Source organism: Myxocyprinus asiaticus, chromosome 12, assembly GCF_019703515.2.
Source record: "Myxocyprinus asiaticus isolate MX2 ecotype Aquarium Trade chromosome 12, UBuf_Myxa_2, whole genome shotgun sequence".
Classification (NCBI taxonomy): domain Eukaryota; kingdom Metazoa; phylum Chordata; class Actinopteri; order Cypriniformes; family Catostomidae; genus Myxocyprinus; species Myxocyprinus asiaticus.
This window is the reverse complement of record NC_059355.1, coordinates 5,851,208-5,871,584: the sequence shown is the minus strand read 5'-3', so window position 1 is coordinate 5,871,584 and position 20,377 is coordinate 5,851,208. Positions and strand designations below refer to the sequence as shown.

At 39.0% G+C, this 20,377-nt stretch overlaps 1 protein-coding gene across 2 annotated transcripts in view; it reads left to right on the top strand.

Annotated features, from left to right (window-relative positions):
* Nucleotides 1–5,455: 5,455 nt before the first annotated feature.
* Nucleotides 5,456–20,377, top strand: part of LOC127448923 (sodium channel protein type 2 subunit alpha-like) — a 69,147-nt gene continuing 54,225 nt past the window's right edge. For both annotated transcript variants that reach the window (XM_051711878.1, XM_051711876.1), the window contains exons 1-4: nt 5,456–5,624; nt 15,648–15,970; nt 17,819–17,937; nt 18,058–18,147. In XM_051711878.1, the coding sequence (XP_051567838.1) occupies nt 15,701–15,970; nt 17,819–17,937; nt 18,058–18,147 (479 nt within the window). In that variant the 5' untranslated portion in view covers nt 5,456–5,624; nt 15,648–15,700. The remainder of the gene's footprint in view (nt 5,625–15,647; nt 15,971–17,818; nt 17,938–18,057; nt 18,148–20,377) is intronic.

Sequence of the window (20,377 nt, the reverse complement as noted above, 5' to 3'; positions counted from 1 at the left end):
CCAACACATCAGTTTCAACACACGAGGGGACCGGGTTTTGGACCATTGCTACTCTCCCTTCTGGGATGGCTACAAATTAGTCCCCCGCATACAGGCAGAAACTGAAACAGGAAGCACCTGCCCTCAGAACGATCCAGTGTTGGTCGGACCAATCAGATTCTATGCTACAAGACTGTTTTGATCACGCGGACTTGGAGATGTTCCGGTCCGCCTCTGATGACGACATCGAGGTCTACGCTGATACCGTAACGTGTTTCATCAGGAAGTGCATAGATGATGTAGTGCCGACCAAAACAATACGGATCTACCCTCACCAGTAACCATGGAATAGCAATGTTCGTGCGGGACTTAATGCGCGGACCTCCGCTTTTAATTCCGGGAATGCGGAGGAGCATAAACAAGCCAGTTATGCCCTCCGCAAAACTATCAGAGCAGCCAAATGGCACTACAGGGACAAGATTGAAGGACAGTTCAACACCACCGACTATAGAAGCATGTGGCGGGGAATTAATATCATCACGGACTTCAATGGGAATAAAAACTCTGCCGTGAACACCGCTGCCTGTCTTAATCCACCGCTCTCTAGTTATTTTAATTTTTTTCTGGAAAGTCATTCAAATGTACTTTTTCTTTTGCTCTTGGAGCAAATGAGTAAGTGAAAGTAATATTTGCTGTGGTCTCCCATTCACCACTGTCGAAGATTACCCAGCAATCGTTTACATCCGCGTTCCAAAACCTGGAGTGTGAAAAAGCTCTATTGGCTCTTTTACCTGTAAGGCGGGACTTCCTTTTCTGCATCATGGCGTTCTAATTTCTCCCATTCATTTTAATACCAGTGGTCCATCTCTGCCAAACTGTCTCTGCTATCTACTACATACAATCTTCATTTTACACTCATGTAGCCTAAACACACTAGCCCACTTTTTCCAATCAACAGTGATCCTCCTTATGCCTTATTCACTCAGCTCTTGATCTGGGCACTCCGAAGGGAGCATGGCATTACTGTATGAATGCACTCTTCGCTAGCAGTCTTGTGGAAAGGCCCTTCATGGAAAAAAATATTTTCTTACTTTAATTTAGAGCGGCCTTTCGAGTTGCATCCTCTTCTTGCAGTGCCCTTCAAGGGCGCAAAAAAGCGATTTGGAAGATGCCCGAATAAAGCGTGTGCGGACCTAAGGCACGTGCATGTATTAGACTCAGAATATAACCTAAAATATATAATATATTATATAGCAAATCAAGGGAGTAGATTTGGCTTGAATATTGGGGGGTTGCAGCATGAAGCATCTACATGTTTCCATTGATCATGATATAAATATTGGGGGGGGGGGGTTGTACTTGCTTGTTATGATTATTGGGGGGGGGGCTTACCTCCCCTGGAAACTACGCCCCTGTCGTAAATATAGAACCTAAAAATAACCACTAGAGGACATTCTGTATAAGTTATTTTTAGGTTATTCCACAAAAACCACCTGCAATGTTCTGGAAACTTACGTTTATGGTTATAAAAAAATAAAACCTAAAAATAACCATTAGAGAATGTTCTGTATAAGTTATTTTTAGGTTATACTATAAAAAAACACTCTGCACACTTCTGGAAACGTTAGTTTATGATTATAAAATAAAGAACCTAAAGAGAACATTCTTAGAACGTTAGGAATTGGTTCCCAAAAAAATAACCAAACGGGAACCATACGCTAACATTAGGGGAATGTTGTGTGTTTGCTGGGACTCATGCGCACTCTTCAAACACCCATCAGAACACCGCTTATGTGTTTACATGAGCACATTCAGCCCATTCTCCGAGAGAAACCTATAGGTGTGTTAAATCAGGGTTTCTCAAACTTTTGCCCACTGTGACTCACTTTTTTTGATTGCCAGTCATCCATGACCCACCAATATAGCGGCATTAAGGGGCGGTCACACTACACTTCGCACTCCATTCACTCTCATTCAAACATATCCGAATGCTGCAGACCGAAAACGCAAGATTATATGAAGAAATTCCATATTACGTTGAGTACCAAAGTTCAAGCTTGATGAAATCTGAACCGTGAACACGTGATTAATAGGAGACTGAAACATGCTGACACCTTGGCTCAATTCAAATGATAATTATTTCAAAGCTGTGAGATTTACTGTTGCAGGAAAATGAGTAGACAAAATATTTTATCATTTTTTATATAATATATATATATATATATATATATATATATATATATATATATATATATATATATATATATATATATATATTATTTACATCATATCCTGGTCTGTTGTGTTGTATGAAAAAATGTTGCATGCTCAATGCCTAGTGTGACCGCCCCTTAATATCTATAACCCAATATTTGTAGCTTTGGTGCTGCTGGCTGAAGTTTTCAGACGGTCCCTTATCACACCCTCCATAGATTTAGCACAATGTGAGGACTTTTCAGACGGTCCCTTACCCACCATAGGCATAATTTCCAAGGAATATCAAGGTTAAATTGAAATCTTGAACGATTTCGCGGTTACGCCATCAGACCAGCTTAAATATGGGACAAATTGCGTCCTGTATTGATTCGATACATGGCGCATCATTTCATCTTTAAATACGGGACGATCCCGTATTTTACGGGACGGGTGGCAACCCTACCTAGGACTGCCACAGCGAAATGATGATGTCCAGAGATTGGATTGCATTCAGACTAGCACAGTAAAGCATGTAGCTAGCGCATGCAACGCTACGTAAAGAGACCTTGTCCAAAAAGAACGATTCTTAGCACTGATGGATTATTGTAATTGGACAGCTAATGATTAACGTCAGAGAAATGCAGCCTTGCGGTCGTTTACGTAAATCTGGAGATATTACCACGATTCGACAATAGAGGTCACTGTTGCCCCAAACATTGCAAATGTAGAAGTTCTATCCTTCTAAATGGTAATTTGTCCTCATGACAGAAAAGATCTCGTTAATCGCTGTCTCTTAATCCCTTAAACGGCGCAAGGAAATCCGCGTTCTAGTTTGCATGACGTTTCAGAACGCCGCTTTCCGCCGTTTTCTTAAGTGCATGTAAACGTGGTCAATATGCATCCTTTTTTAAATGAATCTTGTAATGTTTAAATGTTTATTTCTGCCTAAATTTTCTCAATGATTTGGAACGCCATAAAACGTTTCGCAATTGACGTGTAGCCTATAGGACCTTTCACTGGGCGTATTTATCCATTTATAAATCCGTTCGGTGGGGTAAACCCTTCTGTCATAGCCAGCTGGTCCATTGTGAGAATATTCCCCGTGCTCAGTGTCCGCTCATCACAGCGAGCTGGCGGTGGACTGGTGGTGATTGCATACATGCCTTATTCCTGGTTGACAACCCGGCGGGCGAGAGCGCCTAAAGAGAGAAGCTCAGGGAATGTCACAACCAGCGCGATGCGTCATGCATCACCACAAGCCCTGCGGAGGCGCGACGCGCTGGCACGGATGAATCGCTGTAATCGCTGATCTTTTTTGAGTGTTTTTTATTTTAAGGACGAAGAGCACACGAATTTACCAGTGCTTTCATCCACAATAAACACAAAAGAATAGAACCCCCAGAAGAGACCCTCCCAAGTTTCTTTGCAATTACTAAAGTCAGTTCCTGAAGATTCTAGTAACTGTAACTATACTTCCCTGTGGCCATCAGAGGGCGTCATTGCATTGTTTGGATCAGCTTGCCTCTCCCATGCCCAGCCCCCAGGTGCGTGACAGCAGCCTCTCTCAAGCATGAGAGAGTGACTGTGTATGCAAAATTGAGGGATTTGAAGTATGAACAGCCTCAGTCCCTAAGTCTAACACAATAACACTTTACTGCGCGCAAAGCCCTGGGGAAAATGTGCAAAGCATTTTAAAAAAACTCACAGAAATGTTCAACTTTTTGTTTCTACAGAGAAGTCTACATGCATATTTTGGTGTGGTCCGTAATGCAGAATCCTGCGAATTTTCTAGAATCGGTGCATTTCAGGTGGTACTTTTTTATAGGCTAGCCTACTACATTCACTGAGGCTGCACACCTTTTGAGACTTGTTGCACAGGTGAGGTGAGCTTAGTGTACAATATATTACAAACATTCTCAAATAATTAAAAATGTGACATCTGTCGTTCTTTTTTTATTCGTTATTATTTATTTTAATAACATTATCTTATCAATAATAATCCTAGGATCATCAAATTCATGTCTTATACCAACAGAACATTCTAACATTTACAGCAACATTTTTGCACTTGCATTTACATTTTGTCATTTAGCAGACACTTTTATCCCAAGCTTCTTACAAATTGGGAACATAACAAGCAATTTGTCATACAAAAGACGATACCTGCCTGCAGTATCATACTTGAGAAATTCACACAAAATGTATCAACAGTGGCATTTGAGAATGTTGTCATTACTGGAAAAATCAAGTTGTCTTAATTAAATATTACTTGAAATTTCAAGTTTTGGGCTCATAACTCAAATATCTATGCTCCTTAAAAATCTATAGACTTAAGATTTTAAGTGTTAATAACTCAAACGACTGAGCACACAATTGAGGCCATGGGGAATACCCACAATGCCTTGCACTTCAATTATTTAATTATGGGTTTTTATTTATTTATTTATTTATTTGGTCAAAGGGAACTTATGAGGGCATTTAAATAGTTGTTAGTAAAGGTTTTAGTAGTATTATTTTCTTAATAATAATTATATCTTTTGTGGTATTATTTATGTTGTTTCGTTGCAAATAGTTGTTATTGTATGACCTATATTTGAGTTAAAAATGATAAGTAGAAACAACAACATTTAAATTGCAAATCTGAATGAAGTCTACTTGCATCTAGTTACCTTAACTTAAATGCTTAAGTTCATTCTATATGATCACCAAGTTAAGTGAACTTCATTACACAAGTTTTGGAGACACCTTAACTCAATTTAATTCAGGGAACGAGTTTACTCAATCAATTTATTAAAGTCAACTTAGTATTTGGATTTTCAGTGGTAGGTAAATGAACGTATTGGACAGCAGTGCACTGTATTTCTTGTACATTGGCCACTCAATAATGTTAGTTGTTCTTTGCCTTTATATAATTATGAAAATGTTTGCCTATTAAAGTAAAGAAATATATAGGTAGAAGAATGCATTTAAAGTGCCAAATTAAATATGATTGTGAATGAATGTATTAATTGCTGGTATAAAGGCAAAGAAGTAGGCAAGCCTACCTGTCAAATGGCATGTTTTCCCCATTAAAATAAATAAAGAAACTAATCACTGCTTCATATTTGCAACATCCGTGCAAACGCATCATACCTCCGTGTTTTCGTAAAGCTTGTCGGCAGGGGCCTCACGTGCGGATCCAGGCACTGACACTGGAATCGAGTCGTGAAGCTCGCGCACGCGTCACTTGCACCACCCAAGCCACCGATAACCGGAAGCGACAATCGTCCGTGATATTTGGGGAGACGAACGACAGCTGAGAGCGCCCTTTTTAATGGATCTTTCAGTCTGTTCGCCAATAACCGCTTTTTAATGGGAGAACAGCACAGCAAAGGGAATACAAAGTGGAAAAATAAGAAGTTAAACGAAATCACCGTCATCCAGGTTCGAGCCTGAGAGGCATTGCTATGGTGAGTAAAAGATCAATTCAGAAACGTCTAGAAAGGCCTGAAAAATGAAAATCATATTTTGCCTTTCAACTCCTTAGGTACAATGACGACGCCCAGGATCATGAAAACGTTAATCGGTGTTTGATTGTCAGGAGGCAATCGATGATTATGACTTGATGTCTTTTAAGCAAATGAAGAATATGATGCTGCATTCGTTTTAAGGTCACCATCTGGCTGGTGTGCATCGAACAGAATGTGATCATGGTCAAATGACGTAATACAAAATTATTAATCTTATCCATATCAAGATCGTTTTCATTCTAGAGCTGAGGCATATGTCTGTGCGCAGTAATTGGGATGATCCGGGCTGATATAACGAGTTTACACGGGATTTGGTTCGCTGGAATGATCTCTCTTAGCTATATCAGGGGTTTAACACGGGATTTGTGTCTGTATGTAAGACAACTAGACAGATGTTTGGGTTTCTGTCCGCTGGTTGCCTTTGGAGATGATGGTGGTGCTGAATTTGGCTAATCTATCCAAATAAGAGAGATGCTGCTTGAACGGAGGACAAGAGTCGATTGCTCTCTATGGTTAATAGAATTGTAACTCTCATTTTAGAATTTCACAAGACCTTGCCATGGTCGCCTATGCACATTATTTATATTGATAATGATTGTCATTGAAATGGGGAGCAAATCCGACCCCCTCCTCTCCTCACATCTCCTCACATCTCCTCACCCACCGTCGCGCACTGGCTGTACATGAGAAGGAGGTGAAAAACACAATCTGTGCCTGCTTTGGGTGCTAATACGAGCTTTTATTTCTTCCGAAAGTCATTTGAACGATAGGGACGTCGGAGACATTTTTGGTCAGTGAAAAACAGGCACGCCCAGAGACGTTTTCTCTGTCGCCTAGACACCGTTTAACCCTTTAGGTGGGTTTGCCTCTCGTTACGTGGAATTACATCAATCTCGGTTCCTCAGTCGGTGTCGTCAACGGTGGGAATGTACAGCTCTCGCAGCTCCGGGCGGTGTTTTTGACCTAAAGCTGAAGAAATGGCCGCGTAAATGCATGGTGTCATGTTCGTTGTGGTTTGGGTGGACCTCGAGCCTGCGGAATGGAAATAAATGGAGACGTCAACATGGCGACAGCTGCTTCGCCCCTGCGCTCGAGATGAATCCTCATCTATAAAGGTAGGGCCTTGAAGATCACCTTGGGCTTCTGTCGCCAGTCAAGGCAAAAATAAAAATAATCATCGTTATTAACATCAATGCACAAGTGAATAGTGAAGCTTCTTCCATCGACCAGAACCTCTTTTTATGGATATGACTTTGAAGGCGCTCAAAATTGCTTGACTTTTTGAAACAACGAGTCGGCTCTTCAAGAGAAAATGCTTAAATTGACGTCAGTCCTCTTTGAATTGGTTAGCCTTTGGCTGTTGTTTACAGAGTGCACTCTTAAGACTTGGTTGGTATTATTATCAATAGGCTAATATAAATCAATCTTAATCGATAGTAATCAGTGGAATCCTACGGAACAGGCTGTACCTTAAAAATAGACTGCATGGACAGACGTAGCTGTGGATTTGACGTTGCTGAAACGTTGAAAGTGTTGAGAACTCACATATGCATTGTAACCTTCGGTTTGCATTCGAACGGCCTTGAGATGAAACGTACAACTTTTATAATACCTGAATAACCAGTGTGAAATACGTAAGCGTCAACGTTGTCACGCTCCCATAGAAACCGATCATTAAAAAAAAAAAAAAAAAAAAAACGCGTGGCAGATGACCTGAGCTGAGCCGAGGCGGAAGCGCGCGCACCTGTGTTTCAGCACCATGGACAGCAGCTGTTGCGAATTCCCATTAACCACGTTGAAGCAACACGCTTTCAATGCACAGTTGAGGAAAACGTGTCAGATTCGCGACTAAAAACAACAATGCTACATTACATTTAGAAAATGTAGATTTTTTTTGTGCTCTTTTTGAGTTTAGATGTGATCAAGCAGAATTACTGTGTGAATCGGAGTGGCTGGTCACTTGCCCCACATCGGTCAAAAATCCTATACATACATGGAGTGTCTAAATATGTATTTGTCCATGACTGTGATGACAAAAAGGTTGGAGGGCAAATTCTTATACACTTTGGATGCCCAGAGTGGAGCTGGCCAGGAATATTTCATTCCATATTCTAACTGACACACTGTCAAGATCTTTCAATATCCTGGTAAAAATGTAGCATGCAGAGGCCAAGGAGGTGATATATTTTGCACTTATGGTCACTTGAGCCTTGGAAGTCATGAATATGTGATCAGGCCTTAATTATAAACTCTGTATGGCAATAGCAGTTTTTATACAAGGGCCACGTTTGGAAAAAATCAACATGCATGCTGCTGAATATATGCTTATATCATTTAATTTCTCAGTGTTTGACAGTTGGTTTTTTAGAGCACATTGAAAAACCATGTGTTGTATTCAGGATTTTTAAAAGCATACTGTACTGAATGCTCAAATTTTGCCAAAAGGATTGAGGTCTCTCTGAGGTATGGTTTGACCCTGGAGACAGGTGTGCATTATGGGGCAGAGCTGGGAATAATGGCACCCCAGAGGGTTGGCTTGTTTTTGGAGGGGGGTTGAATAAGTGGCTCATTGGATGAGTGCTTGGTTGGATGGGTGGATGGGTGGATGCATGGATGAGGGAGTTGTTTTTTTATCTCTGCCCTCAGAGGGAACAGGCTGAACTGACTGGGTGACGGCAGGGAGAGAGAGAGACAGCTCACAGTGCTCACACGCACGAAAGACACACACAAACCCACACACACTCAAACAGTTGCTTGTCTAATATTAGTCACAGTTGCACACTGAAATCTAGTCTGGTGCCGATAAAGGCACCCAGGAATATTTGGTCTAGAAAACAGTTTGGATATATGCTTGAATGTAGAGAAACTAAACTCTGTAAGTTTCAATTGAATAAATCAAGCTGTCTTAATAAGGACTGATTGATTTAAATGCAGTTCACATTCTATAGTCATACAGATCTGCACAATAACATGATTAGCAAACTTATAGTGCATTTGAGTATGTGTGCTTGTGTGTGTAAGAATGGGGTTGTTGTGAAAAATGGAAAAAGGTATTGCATTTTATTTGTTCACATGCTTGTAATAGCCTATTTTCATCAGTGTTTTCATGTTATTGTTCATCTCACAAAGGGGCAGGAACTGGATTGTTTAAAACAATACTATGAAATAAGGTATATTGGTAATGTTAGTTCTGTTTTTTGGTGTGCTTGGCGAAATGTGGTCTACTATGGCCTTGTACTTGCATGTGGACTATGAGGTGTGCATTGTGGGTGGTTTGGAGCAGTGTCAACTGTTGCTTGTTGTTGCAAATTGTGTGAAAGAAATCTTTGTTTTTTGTTCTAGAAAATACAAGAATTAAATGTTAAATGATAAAATGCTGTTTGCAGTTGATAGTTGAACATTTAGACAGCTGTATTATGGATAAATTGATTAGGTCAGTTTATTTGCACTTTTACAATGGCATTGTATAAATGGAACCTTTAAATCAGGTCTAGAGCTACATTGGGGGAGTGAGGCAAAGAGATATACTGTACCTTTAAAGAACAAAATCTTGAGCAGAATCATTCTGATAGATGGGCGCACGTGCCTTACTTTCTCTAGACACGTAATTGATTTAGACCTCCTTAAAAAAATCCTTCATAGTTGGCAAAGCCTGCTGGAGATGGGTTTGCCTTTAATATAACTACAATCTTGATTCAAGAATCTGGGCTTTAAAGTCTTGAATCCACCAAGAGCTGCAAGATTCTTTCATTAAAGATGTATAAATGCACAGATTTCTAGGCTGTATTTTAAAATCAATTTCAGATGGCCAGATGTACACTCAGCTGTCTCTCCTAAGAATGTAATCGTCATTCCAGTGAGGTTTTTGGCCTCAGTGTGACTTATAATGTGGCAGCTTTCATTTCACTATGTATTTTGAAGTATGAGGCTTTTCATTGTAGTTAGGCATTCACAGTGTGCCATCATCTCTGCCTCTTTCTTTCTCTTTTTCCCTTACACACACGTCTCCATTCTCTAAAAGAGTGAATCTTGGAGGGGAGGGGGATTCATAGGGGTCATGGAGCCCCTGGGACAGTAGCTGACTCGCTCTGTGTACAAGCCCAGTTTGGAGCTCGCAGGTCTGACCTCAACACTCAAGGCAGAATTCCAGACTGGCTATTTATGCCCTCTTGACCCACAGGCAATGCTGCTCTACTGCAGGGGTGTCAAACTCAGTTCCTGAAGGGCCACAGTCCAGCAGAGTTTAGCTCCAACCCTAATTAAACACACCTGAAGCAGCTAATCAAGGTCTTCAGGAGTGCTTGAAGATTACAAGGAGGCATTTTGAAGCAGGGCTGGAACTAAACTCTTCAGGGATGTGGCCCTCCAGGAACTGAGTTTGACACCCCTGCTCTGCTGTAACACACAGAGCTGGTATAATCATCCAGTTCTGTAAACACACACACAAGCTGTATTTAATATGACTTTATGAATATTAACAGCATCTTTATCGGCTTTAATTATGATATTGTTTCCTTAGCTTCCAATGGTATTTAAGGGTGGGTTTATCAGAAATGGATTAAACTACAATAATTAAATAATTTCTACAAAAAATTGTACAAATAATGGCATGGGAGTCTTTGCAAATGATTGTACAGAAAACACAGAAAAAAAAATAGCAGAAAATGTGTATAGACATTGGCCGAATTCCAAATGGCATTTTTGTGCCCTTGAAGGGCACTGCAAAAAAGGGACGCCACTCGAAGGGTCATTCCAAATGAAAGTAAGATTTTCACAAAGGGCTCTTCCACAATGCTGTTAACAAAGGGTACAGTTGAAGTCAGAAGTTTACATACATTTAGGTTGAAGTCATTAAAACTCATTTTTTAACCACTCAACAGATTTAATATTAGCAAACTATAGTTTTGGCAAGTCTTTGTGCATGACACAAGTAATTTTTCCAAACATAGTTTACAGACAGATTGTTTCACTTTTAATTGACTATATCACAATTCCAGTGGGTCAGAAGTTTACATAAACTAAGTTAACTGTGCCTTTAAGCACCTTGGAAAATTCCAGAAAATGATGTCAAACCTTTAGACAATTAGCCAATTAGCTTCTGATAGGTGTACTGAATTGGAGGTGTACCTGTGGATGTATTTTAAGATCTACCTTCAAACTCAGTGCCTGTTTACTTGACATCATGGGAAAATCAAAAGAAATCAGCCAAGACCTCAGAATTGTTTTTTTGGACCTCCACAAGTCTGGTTCATCCTTGGGAGCAATTTCTAAATGCCTGAAGTTACCACGTTCATCTGTACAAACAATAGTACCCAATTATAAACACCATGGGACCACGCAGCAATAAAACTGCTCAGGAAGGAGATGCATTCTGTATCATAGAGATGAACATTGTTTGGTGTGAAAACTGCAAATCAATCCCAGAACAACAGCAAAGGACTTTGTGAAGATGCTGGAGAAAAGAGGTAGACAAGTATCTATATCCACAGTAAAACGAGTCCTATATCGACATAGCCTGAAAGGCTGCTCAGCAAGGAAGAAGCCACCAGGGCCGGAGTGGCAGTAGGGAAGATCGGGAGAATTCCCGCTTGGCCGGTCAAAAATTGGGCTGGTTAGGTCAGCATGTTGATTGACAAACTTTCATCATATGTCGCATAACAATTGCCAACAGTCCGTAACATCCGGTATATAAAAGATCAGAATTGCGTTCCATATTATAGTGGACGCAGTCTGTATTTTATCATCTCACACCCAAACAAATGAGAGAGTAGCCTGTGAGAGACCAAACTGATTTGCTTCACTTGACAGCGGGGGAAGGATCACGGAAGATCCATCGAGAACAGATAGGCTACTAATAGCTGAATGGATGAACGTGCTTCAGGTACAAGATCATCACAAGTTTAATACTGACTGCAGTCTCACAATCTCAATCAATTAATCTCTGAAATCCTCTTCCCTAGCAGTGCAGAATGATAATAGCAAAATTATTTTTTGTCACAAAATAACAGAATACTTAAAGTAAATGAATACAGATGCAACAGCACGACACGGTACGAAAATAATGGGACTTTACAGCTCTCAAAAAAATAAACTCAACGAAATAAACTGCACAGAGTGCCTTCAATGTTGTATCATGTGATAAAACCCTCTTAAAGAGACAGTAACAATTTTGCCTTTGTCCTGAACATTTACATTCCAAGTAAAAGAAAAGTACAAATGTGTTATTTGAAGTCTTTTATTTCACTCTTATCATTGTAAAATGGCACATTTTTGAATGGCATGTAAAAATGTAAACACAATCACTCAAACTTAATTGTTTCACTGGATCTGTTGCTATTTTAATTATCTAAAATACAAAGCACTGACCATTTAAAGTGTGAGCCTGTACATCTTGAAAGAGTTATAAATATTTACAGTTCTATAGTGTTATTATGTGCCTAGATATTCTTTAAAATAAACTTAGTTTACCCAAAAATGAAATTTCTCTCAACATTTACTCACCCTCATGCCATCCCAGATGTGTATGACTTTCTGTCTTCTACTGAACACAAATGAAGCTTTTTAGAAGAATTTCTCAGTTCTGTTGATCCTTTCAATGCACATGAATGGTGATCAGAACTCAGAAGGTACAAAAATCACATAAATGCAGCATAAAAGTAATCCATACAACTCAGTGGTTTAATCCATGTCTTCAGAAGCTATATAATAATTGTGGGTGAGAAACAGATCAATATTTAAGTTTTTTGCCCAGTAGGGGGCGATATGCATATGTAAATCACCAAAAACAGAAGAAGAACTCTTAAGAGAGAAGAGTGCTTATGAAAGTGAAAGTGGAGATTTATAGTAAAAAATGATTAATTATTGATCTGTTTCTCACTGCTTCTCATTTACTTGCATTGAATGGACCAACAGTTCTTCTAAACATCTTCATTCATGTTCTGCAAAAGAAAGTCATACACATCTGGGATGGCATGAGGGTGAGGAAATGATCAAATATCCCTTTAACATTCACTTATTTTTACAACACATACAATGATGTCTTATGACAAAGTGAAATCTTAGTGAATGCCGTATGTGGTATAATGACATGGAGAGCATAAATAATTTTCAAGTAATTACATATATTGTATATTTTTGCTGTGATCTTGTTTTATTGTTATCATCTTCACACCCAACCCCCCTTTTGGGTGTGGGCTGACTTGGACATGACATCCCAGGCTGAATATGAATCCCACTCCAGCCCTGGAAGCCACTGCTCCAAAACTGCCATAAAAAATCAGACTACAGATTGCAAGTGCACATGCGGACAAAAATCTTACTTTTTGGAGAAATCTCCACTGGTCTGATGAAACAAAGGTTTAACTGTTTGGCCATTATGACCATCGTTATGTTTGGAGGAAAAAGGGTGAGGCTTGCAAGCCAAAGAACATCATCCCAACCGTGAATCATGGGGGTGGCAGCATCATGTTGTGGGGGTGCTTTGCTGCAGGAGGGACTGCTGCACTTCACAAAATAGATGGCATCATGAGGAAGGAAAATTATGTGGCTATATTGAAGCAACATCTCAAGACATCAGCCAGGAAGTTAAAGCTCGGTCGCAAATGGGTCTTCCAAATGGACAATGACCCCAAGCATACCTCCAAAGTTGTGGCAAAATGGCTTAAGGACAACAAAGTCAAGTTATTGGAGTGGCCATCACAAAGCCCTGACCTCAATCCGATAGACAATTTGTGGGCAGAACTGGAAAAGCGTGTGCGAGCAAGGAGCCCTACAAACCTGACTCAGTCACACCAGTTCTGTCTGGAGAAATGGACCAAAATTCCAGCAACTTATTGTGAGAAGCTTGTCGAAAGCTACCCAAAACATTTGACCCAAGTTAAACAATTTAAAGGCAGAGCTAAGTGTATGTAAACTTCTGACCCACTGGGAATGTGATGAAAGAAATAAAAGCTGAAATAAATCACTCTCTCTACTATTATTCTGACATTTCATATTCTTAAAATATACTGATCCTAACTGACCTAAGACAGGGAATGTTTTCTATGATTAAATGACAGGAATTGAGTTTAAATGTATTTGGCTAAATGTGGTTCACGTTTAAATGCACCATGTAGTGGCAGCAGGATTGTGCTGCAATTCTCCGGGGTACTCCTGGCACACTTGAGCACGTACGCACACGTGCAGTCTTCAAAAATCTACAAGAACTCCTCTAATGTGTTTACATGGATACTTAAGCTGCATTCTCAGGCAGAAAACTCTCATTCCCTTAAAGGGATAGTTCACCCAAAAATGAACATTCTCTCATCATTTACTCACCTTCATGCCATCCCAGATGTGTATGACTTTCTTTCTTCAGCAGAACACAAACGAAGATCATACACATCTGGGATGGCATGAGGATGAGTAAATGATAAGAGAATGTTCATTTTTGGGTGAACTATCCCTTTAAAATACGTTAGGAAAACAGCATTTTCATTTACATGATGTTTTAGAACACCGCTTTCTGCAGTAACCCCCATACAACCCTTTTTCTTAAGTGAGTGTAAATGGTGTCTAGTTTTGAAAGAATGAAAGATATATATGGATTACAGGTACAGAAGCCTCAGAGAAGTCAAATGACATCAACAAAGAAGACTTTTAAGAACTATACTTATAACCTCAAGTGGAGAGCTGTTGTTCCAACCAAACAACTTTCTGATGCTGTTTGCGAATATTTGTTGGAACTATGGTTTCGGGAAACACTAAACCGTTTGAACTATGTTTGTAACAATGCAACAATAGTTGGCAAACAAAACTTTTGGGGAATCCAGTGATTGGTCCTACCTCAAAAGTCTTAATTCAGCTCAACTCAGCTTTATTTATACAGCACATTTTACACCACAGATTTTGCCAAAGTGCTTCACAAACAAACCAACATTGTAAAATGATCACAAACACGCATATCACTTATGTAAAAACACAAGATACGCAGACTGCAAACATGTCAGAGCATACTGCTGTATGTCCTCAATTTCATTTCTCAGACTCAAAGGCCAATATAAAGAGTTGAGAAAAGTCTCAACTAAAGGAGACAAGCAAATTTTGAGAGGAAGATTATTCAATAATTTTGGGGCAACAGTCAGTAACCTGGCTGCAGCATTCTGCACAAGCTGACAGATTCCAGAAAGAAGACTGTTACAGTAGTCCAGGCAAGATGTAATAAAAGCATGCACAGATGTCTCCAAATCTTTAAAATTAAGTAAAGGTATTAATTTAGTAAAATCAAGCAGATAAAAGCTGCCTTTTACAACAGGATTAACCTGTTTATCAAGTTTAAGAGTGGAGTCAAATACAGTGTGATGCCAATCATTTTTACGTCGTCTTTCACAGTCATCAGGAGCTATTCTGTTGGCTTTCTCCATTATATTTAGGTGGGCTGAATATTATTATTTCTGACTTACTTATATTGAGCTGGAGGAAGTTATTTTACAACCAGTGCTTAACATCATCCAAGCAGTCCGTGAGGGACTTTAAAGAATTATTATTCTCAATTTTCAGTGGAAGATATAACCGTGTATCATCTGCACACAGATGCTCAGGAATGTCAAAAGCGCTCATTGTATCAACCCAGTGTCTTGTAAACACAACTTGGTTTCCAGTTGGACTGATAGATAAAAAAAAAAACAATGTGCCCTACAGTAACACACAGAGCTGGTATAATCAACTATTTCTGTAAACTTGCACATAAGCTGTATCTAATGTCACTGCATGAATATTAACAGCTTCTTTTTTGGTTCCAGTTATGATTTCTTCTCTTTAGCTTCCTGTGTTATGTAAATAAATGCATGTTGGTTGTTATTTCACATTTTCAACTGCCACCGAATGACTCAATCCAAAAAGATTAAAGACATCCACTCCAATGATTGACCTCCTGTAGCTGTTGTGTGTACGTGGTTTATTGAACGTGTGATCTCCCTCCTTCAGCTCCCAGAGTGACCGGAGATTAGCTGGTGCAGCTACCAGTGCAGGATGTCAATATGGCTGCTCAGCTGCTCGTTCCACCCAGACCTGACAGCTTCCAGCCCTTCACACCCGAGTCTCTCGCTGCTATCGAGCGCCGCATCGCAGAGGAGGCGGCCCAAAGGCCCAAAGGCGAGAGACGGCCTGATGATGATGACGAAAATGGGCCGAAACCCAACAGCGATCTGGAGGCGGGAAAATCCCTGCCCTTCATCTACGGAGACATTCCGCCCAACCTAGTGTCTGTCCCCCTGGAGGACCTGGACACCTACTACAGCAACCAAAAAGTACGAAAGTGAAATGAGAGAAATAAGAGAGAGCATTTAGACTGTTAGCTGTACTTCAGACTTGTACTGTTAATAATCACACACACACAAAAAAAGTTTTACAGATATTGGCATGACAGTCTCTACAAGCAGTTGTACACAAAACACTGCTAAAAGACTGCATAGACTTGATAAGAATTTCTGTCCATCCAACTGTAATAAATACTTATTATTTTACAGACATAAATCAGAAAACAAAGCAGAATATCACTGTAAAAAGTGGTTACATGCAGTTTTCACGTTTAAGGAGTAGTTCATCCAAAGAGTGAGAAATTTTAATGAATATCCCGGCCTGTTTTGATGCAACAGGAGTTGATCGTGGCTGACTTTACGGGCCGAAAAGTATCATAAAAGTAGTACATGCAACTTGTGCATCATATTTGTGCTTTTTCAGAGAAAATCTTCTTTCATAGTGTGTTTAGTGCTAAAAACCTGTTGTATGTCTTCAGAAGACTTAGAATATGATATATGAGCCACCTGGAGTACCTATGATACCTTTGGGTCATTTTTAAAGGGATTGTTCTCCCAAAAATGAAAATTCTCTCATCATTTACTCACCCTCATGCCATCCCAGATGTGTATGACTTTCTTTCATCTGCTAAACTCAAATGAAGATTTTAAGCAGAATATTTCAGCTCTGTAGGTCCATACAATGCAAGTGAATGGGTGCCAAAATTTAAAAGCTCCAACAATCACATAAATCAGCATAAAAGTAATCCATACGACTCCAGCGGTTAAATCCATGTCTTCAGAAGCCATATGATAGGTGTGGGTGAGAAACAGATCAATATTTAAGTCCTTTTTTACTATAAATCTTCCTCCCTGCTCAGCCAATCTCCACTTTCACTTTCACATTCTTCTTATTGTGTTTTTGGTGATTCACATTCTTCATGCATATCGCCCCCTACTGGGCAGGGAGAAGAATTTATAGTAAAATAGGACTTAAATACTAATGTTTCTCACCCACACCTATCATACTGCTTCAGAAGTCATGGATTTAACCACTGGAGTCAAATAGATTACTTTTATGTTTCCTCTATGTGATTTTTGGAGCTACAAAGGTTTGATTACCATTCACTTGGATTGTATGGACCTACAGAGCTGGGATATTCTTAAATATATTTGTGTTCTGCAGAAGAAAGAAAGTTATACACATCTGGGATGGCATGAAGGTGAGTAAATGATGAGAGAATTTTTTTAACTGAGTCACTCTACCTAGTCATTGTACTGAAAATACATAAAACTTCTCCTTTTGTGTTCCGTAAAGTCACAGAGGCTTGGAACAACATGAGGGAGTAAATCAAGACAGATTTTCATTTTTGGGTAAACTTTTACTTTAAGGAGTAACTTCTACTTGATCTAACCCATACATTTTATTGTTGGTGTAACCTAATGAAGTCAGGTTGATTTAATCATATAAATATATATATTTTTTTACTTTGATAAAATCAGTTAATTTATATATTACCATGTACGTTACATTACAAAACATTACATTATTTATAGTGGTCAGTTTTGCAGGTGGATATCTAGTTAACATGCCTAAAACAAATCTGAGTAGCTCTAAAAAAACATAATACCACCAACCTCACAAACTTTTGCAAATCCAATTATTAGTTCCTCCTCAAAACAGTATTTAGACTGCCTGCTGTACTGCAGTCTTGTACCGTTTAAAGTCTTAAATTTGTCCAATTCTATGAAATGATAATATCCTTTGAAACTGATTTGAAAAGAGATTGTAAAGACACTGTACTGTACTGTACATACAATGTAACCACAATCCTCTTCTTATGGATTTCTCTGTTTCAGACCTTTATAGTATTGAATCGAGGGAAGGCTATATTCCGCTTTAACGCTACGCCGGCCTTGTACATTTTGAGCCCATTCAATCCTTTGAGGAGAATCTCCATCAAGATCCTGGTGCATTCATATCCTTTTTCAGCTGAATGGACATATACAAGCATGTTGGCAGGTTGTAAATGGGTTTTATGTATGTGTGTTTTTGTTTGTTGTGTATTGTTTGTGCGTATTCCTTGACTGCTGCTCACGCTGTTCAGTTTTGTGATCATGTGCACAATCTTGACCAACTGCGCCTTCATGACCCTTAGTAATCCTCCGGACTGGGCCAAGAATGTGGAGTAAGTCTTACTTTTAACATAGTCATGCATATTTGCTGGATATAAATGTTCAAACTTTATGGCCTAACGTGACATAAGTTAGTCATTAGGTGTTGTTAAAGACCGAATGAAATCAAAACTGGTGTTTTGTGTCTTTTAGTCCATGTCTGTTAGCTTTTCACTCCTAAAAGTTGACAAAATTACAAGAGAAAACACCAATATATTTGAAATGTAAATATGGGAAAATGAACCAAAAATATTTATGACTCATTTTGCATAGTCATATGCAAATATTTGTCTGGTAAAATGCTCCCTAGCATGGGATTTTCCCCTCCCCTAAATTCTAAAAACCACCTACTGTACCTATGAATAGTAAATAAACAAAAGTCTATTGGCTATGCCTGATTCACAGTAACAGAATCTTGGATTTTTGACGTGAATGAAAAGAAGACGCATAGACTTACTGTCTTTTCAGTGACATCTGCTGTAGAAAGCTCCTCGATCACATCTAATTTTCCACCACATGTTTTCTGGAATTTTTTGACAACTGAAATTTGTTGGAAAGATGTTTTTTTTTAAATGTTTCATCAGCGGAATGATCCAAAACACTTTAAATAACATTACACCCCATTGAAGAGACTTTGAAAATGAAATTTTTTCATTTACTAACCCTCATGCCATCCAAGATGTGGATGACTTTCTTTCATCTGCTGAACACAAAAAAAGATTTTTAGAAGAATATCTCAGCTCTGTAGGTCCATACAATGTATGCGAATTGGTGCCAAAATTTTGAAGCTCCAAAATCCACATAAATCACATAAAGGAAACATAAAAGTAACCCATAAGACTCCAGTGGTTTAATCCATATCTTCTGAAGCGACATGATAGGTGTGGGTGAGAAACAGATCAACATTTAAGTCTTTTTTTTTTTTTTTTTTTGCTATAAATTCTCCTCCCTGCTCCACTTTCACATTCTTCTTCTGTGTTTTTGGTGATTCACATTCTTTGTGCATTTCCTACTGGGCAGGGAGGAGAATTTATGATAATAAAAAATGACTTAAAATATATCTGTTTCTCACCCACACCTATCATATAGTGTCTGAAGACATGGATTTACCACTGAGTCATATGGATTACTTTTATGCTCCCTATATGTGGATTTCTGGGATGCCAGGAGGGTGAGAAAATCATGAGAGAATTTTCATTTTTGTGTGAACTATCCCTTTAAGTCTATTCCTTTACAGCCTTGTTTTCATTCCTGTAAGGAATTAAAGATGCCGCGACAGTACTGTGAATAAGTCAATGAGCTATTAATGCAGAAGGACCATCTCTTTGATATTTCCTGCCCCAACTTCCTGTTTTAATAGTGCACCACAGTGCCCACCCACTTTTTCAGCCAACTTGGTTCCGGGAGTATTTTCCCATAAATTCTTTCCATAGTGATTTCATAAAATCCTCCATAAAAGAGTTCTGATCCATGAACCAAACCAACCCGTCCCAAGGTGAATCACAACATCACAAACTTTGATTTGAAGCAAATAGCATTTGAAAATCGGACAAGATCCAAGACACAAAGTTACACGACGGAATGAACTACAATCCCATGAAGCATTTCGAATGACGTAATTGAATTTAAAAGTTGTTAATTAAAAGTATAGAAACTATTTATTTTAAGTTTGTTGCAGAATAGTCAGGTATATACAAATATACAAGTAGTTTGATAGTGTAGGGCACAGACTGGGTGTGTCATTAAAAGTGGGCGGTAGCTGCAGAGCTCTTTTGCCGGGACCCTCTGACCCATTTACACCTGGTATTAAGATGCGTCTCGGGTGATCCGATCACATTTGGAAATCACTGTTTACACCTGGTCACTTAAATGCTTCTCCTGTGACCACTTGTGATTGGATTTGGAGGGGAGGGTCTCTGTATCATGATGACATACATCAATCACTATTAGTGTTGTTCTGCATGATAATAAACCTCAACAAAGTCAGAAAAGACAAAGAAAGCACAAAAAAAAAAAAAAAAACAGCGTGTTAAATCTCCCAAATGCATTTGAAATTTAATATAAGCACAAAAGCAACTTTTCGAACTGTCCGTTATTTTAGTGCATTACCTGTAGCAACCTGAGCTGCTTCTCATAAGTGTTCGTGCATGTTGATTTCAGACACTCTTTAGAAGATCCATGAAGTTCTCATGCTTGTTAATATATCCACTTTTTAAAATTGTTGATTGGATGTTTTTTTTCCCC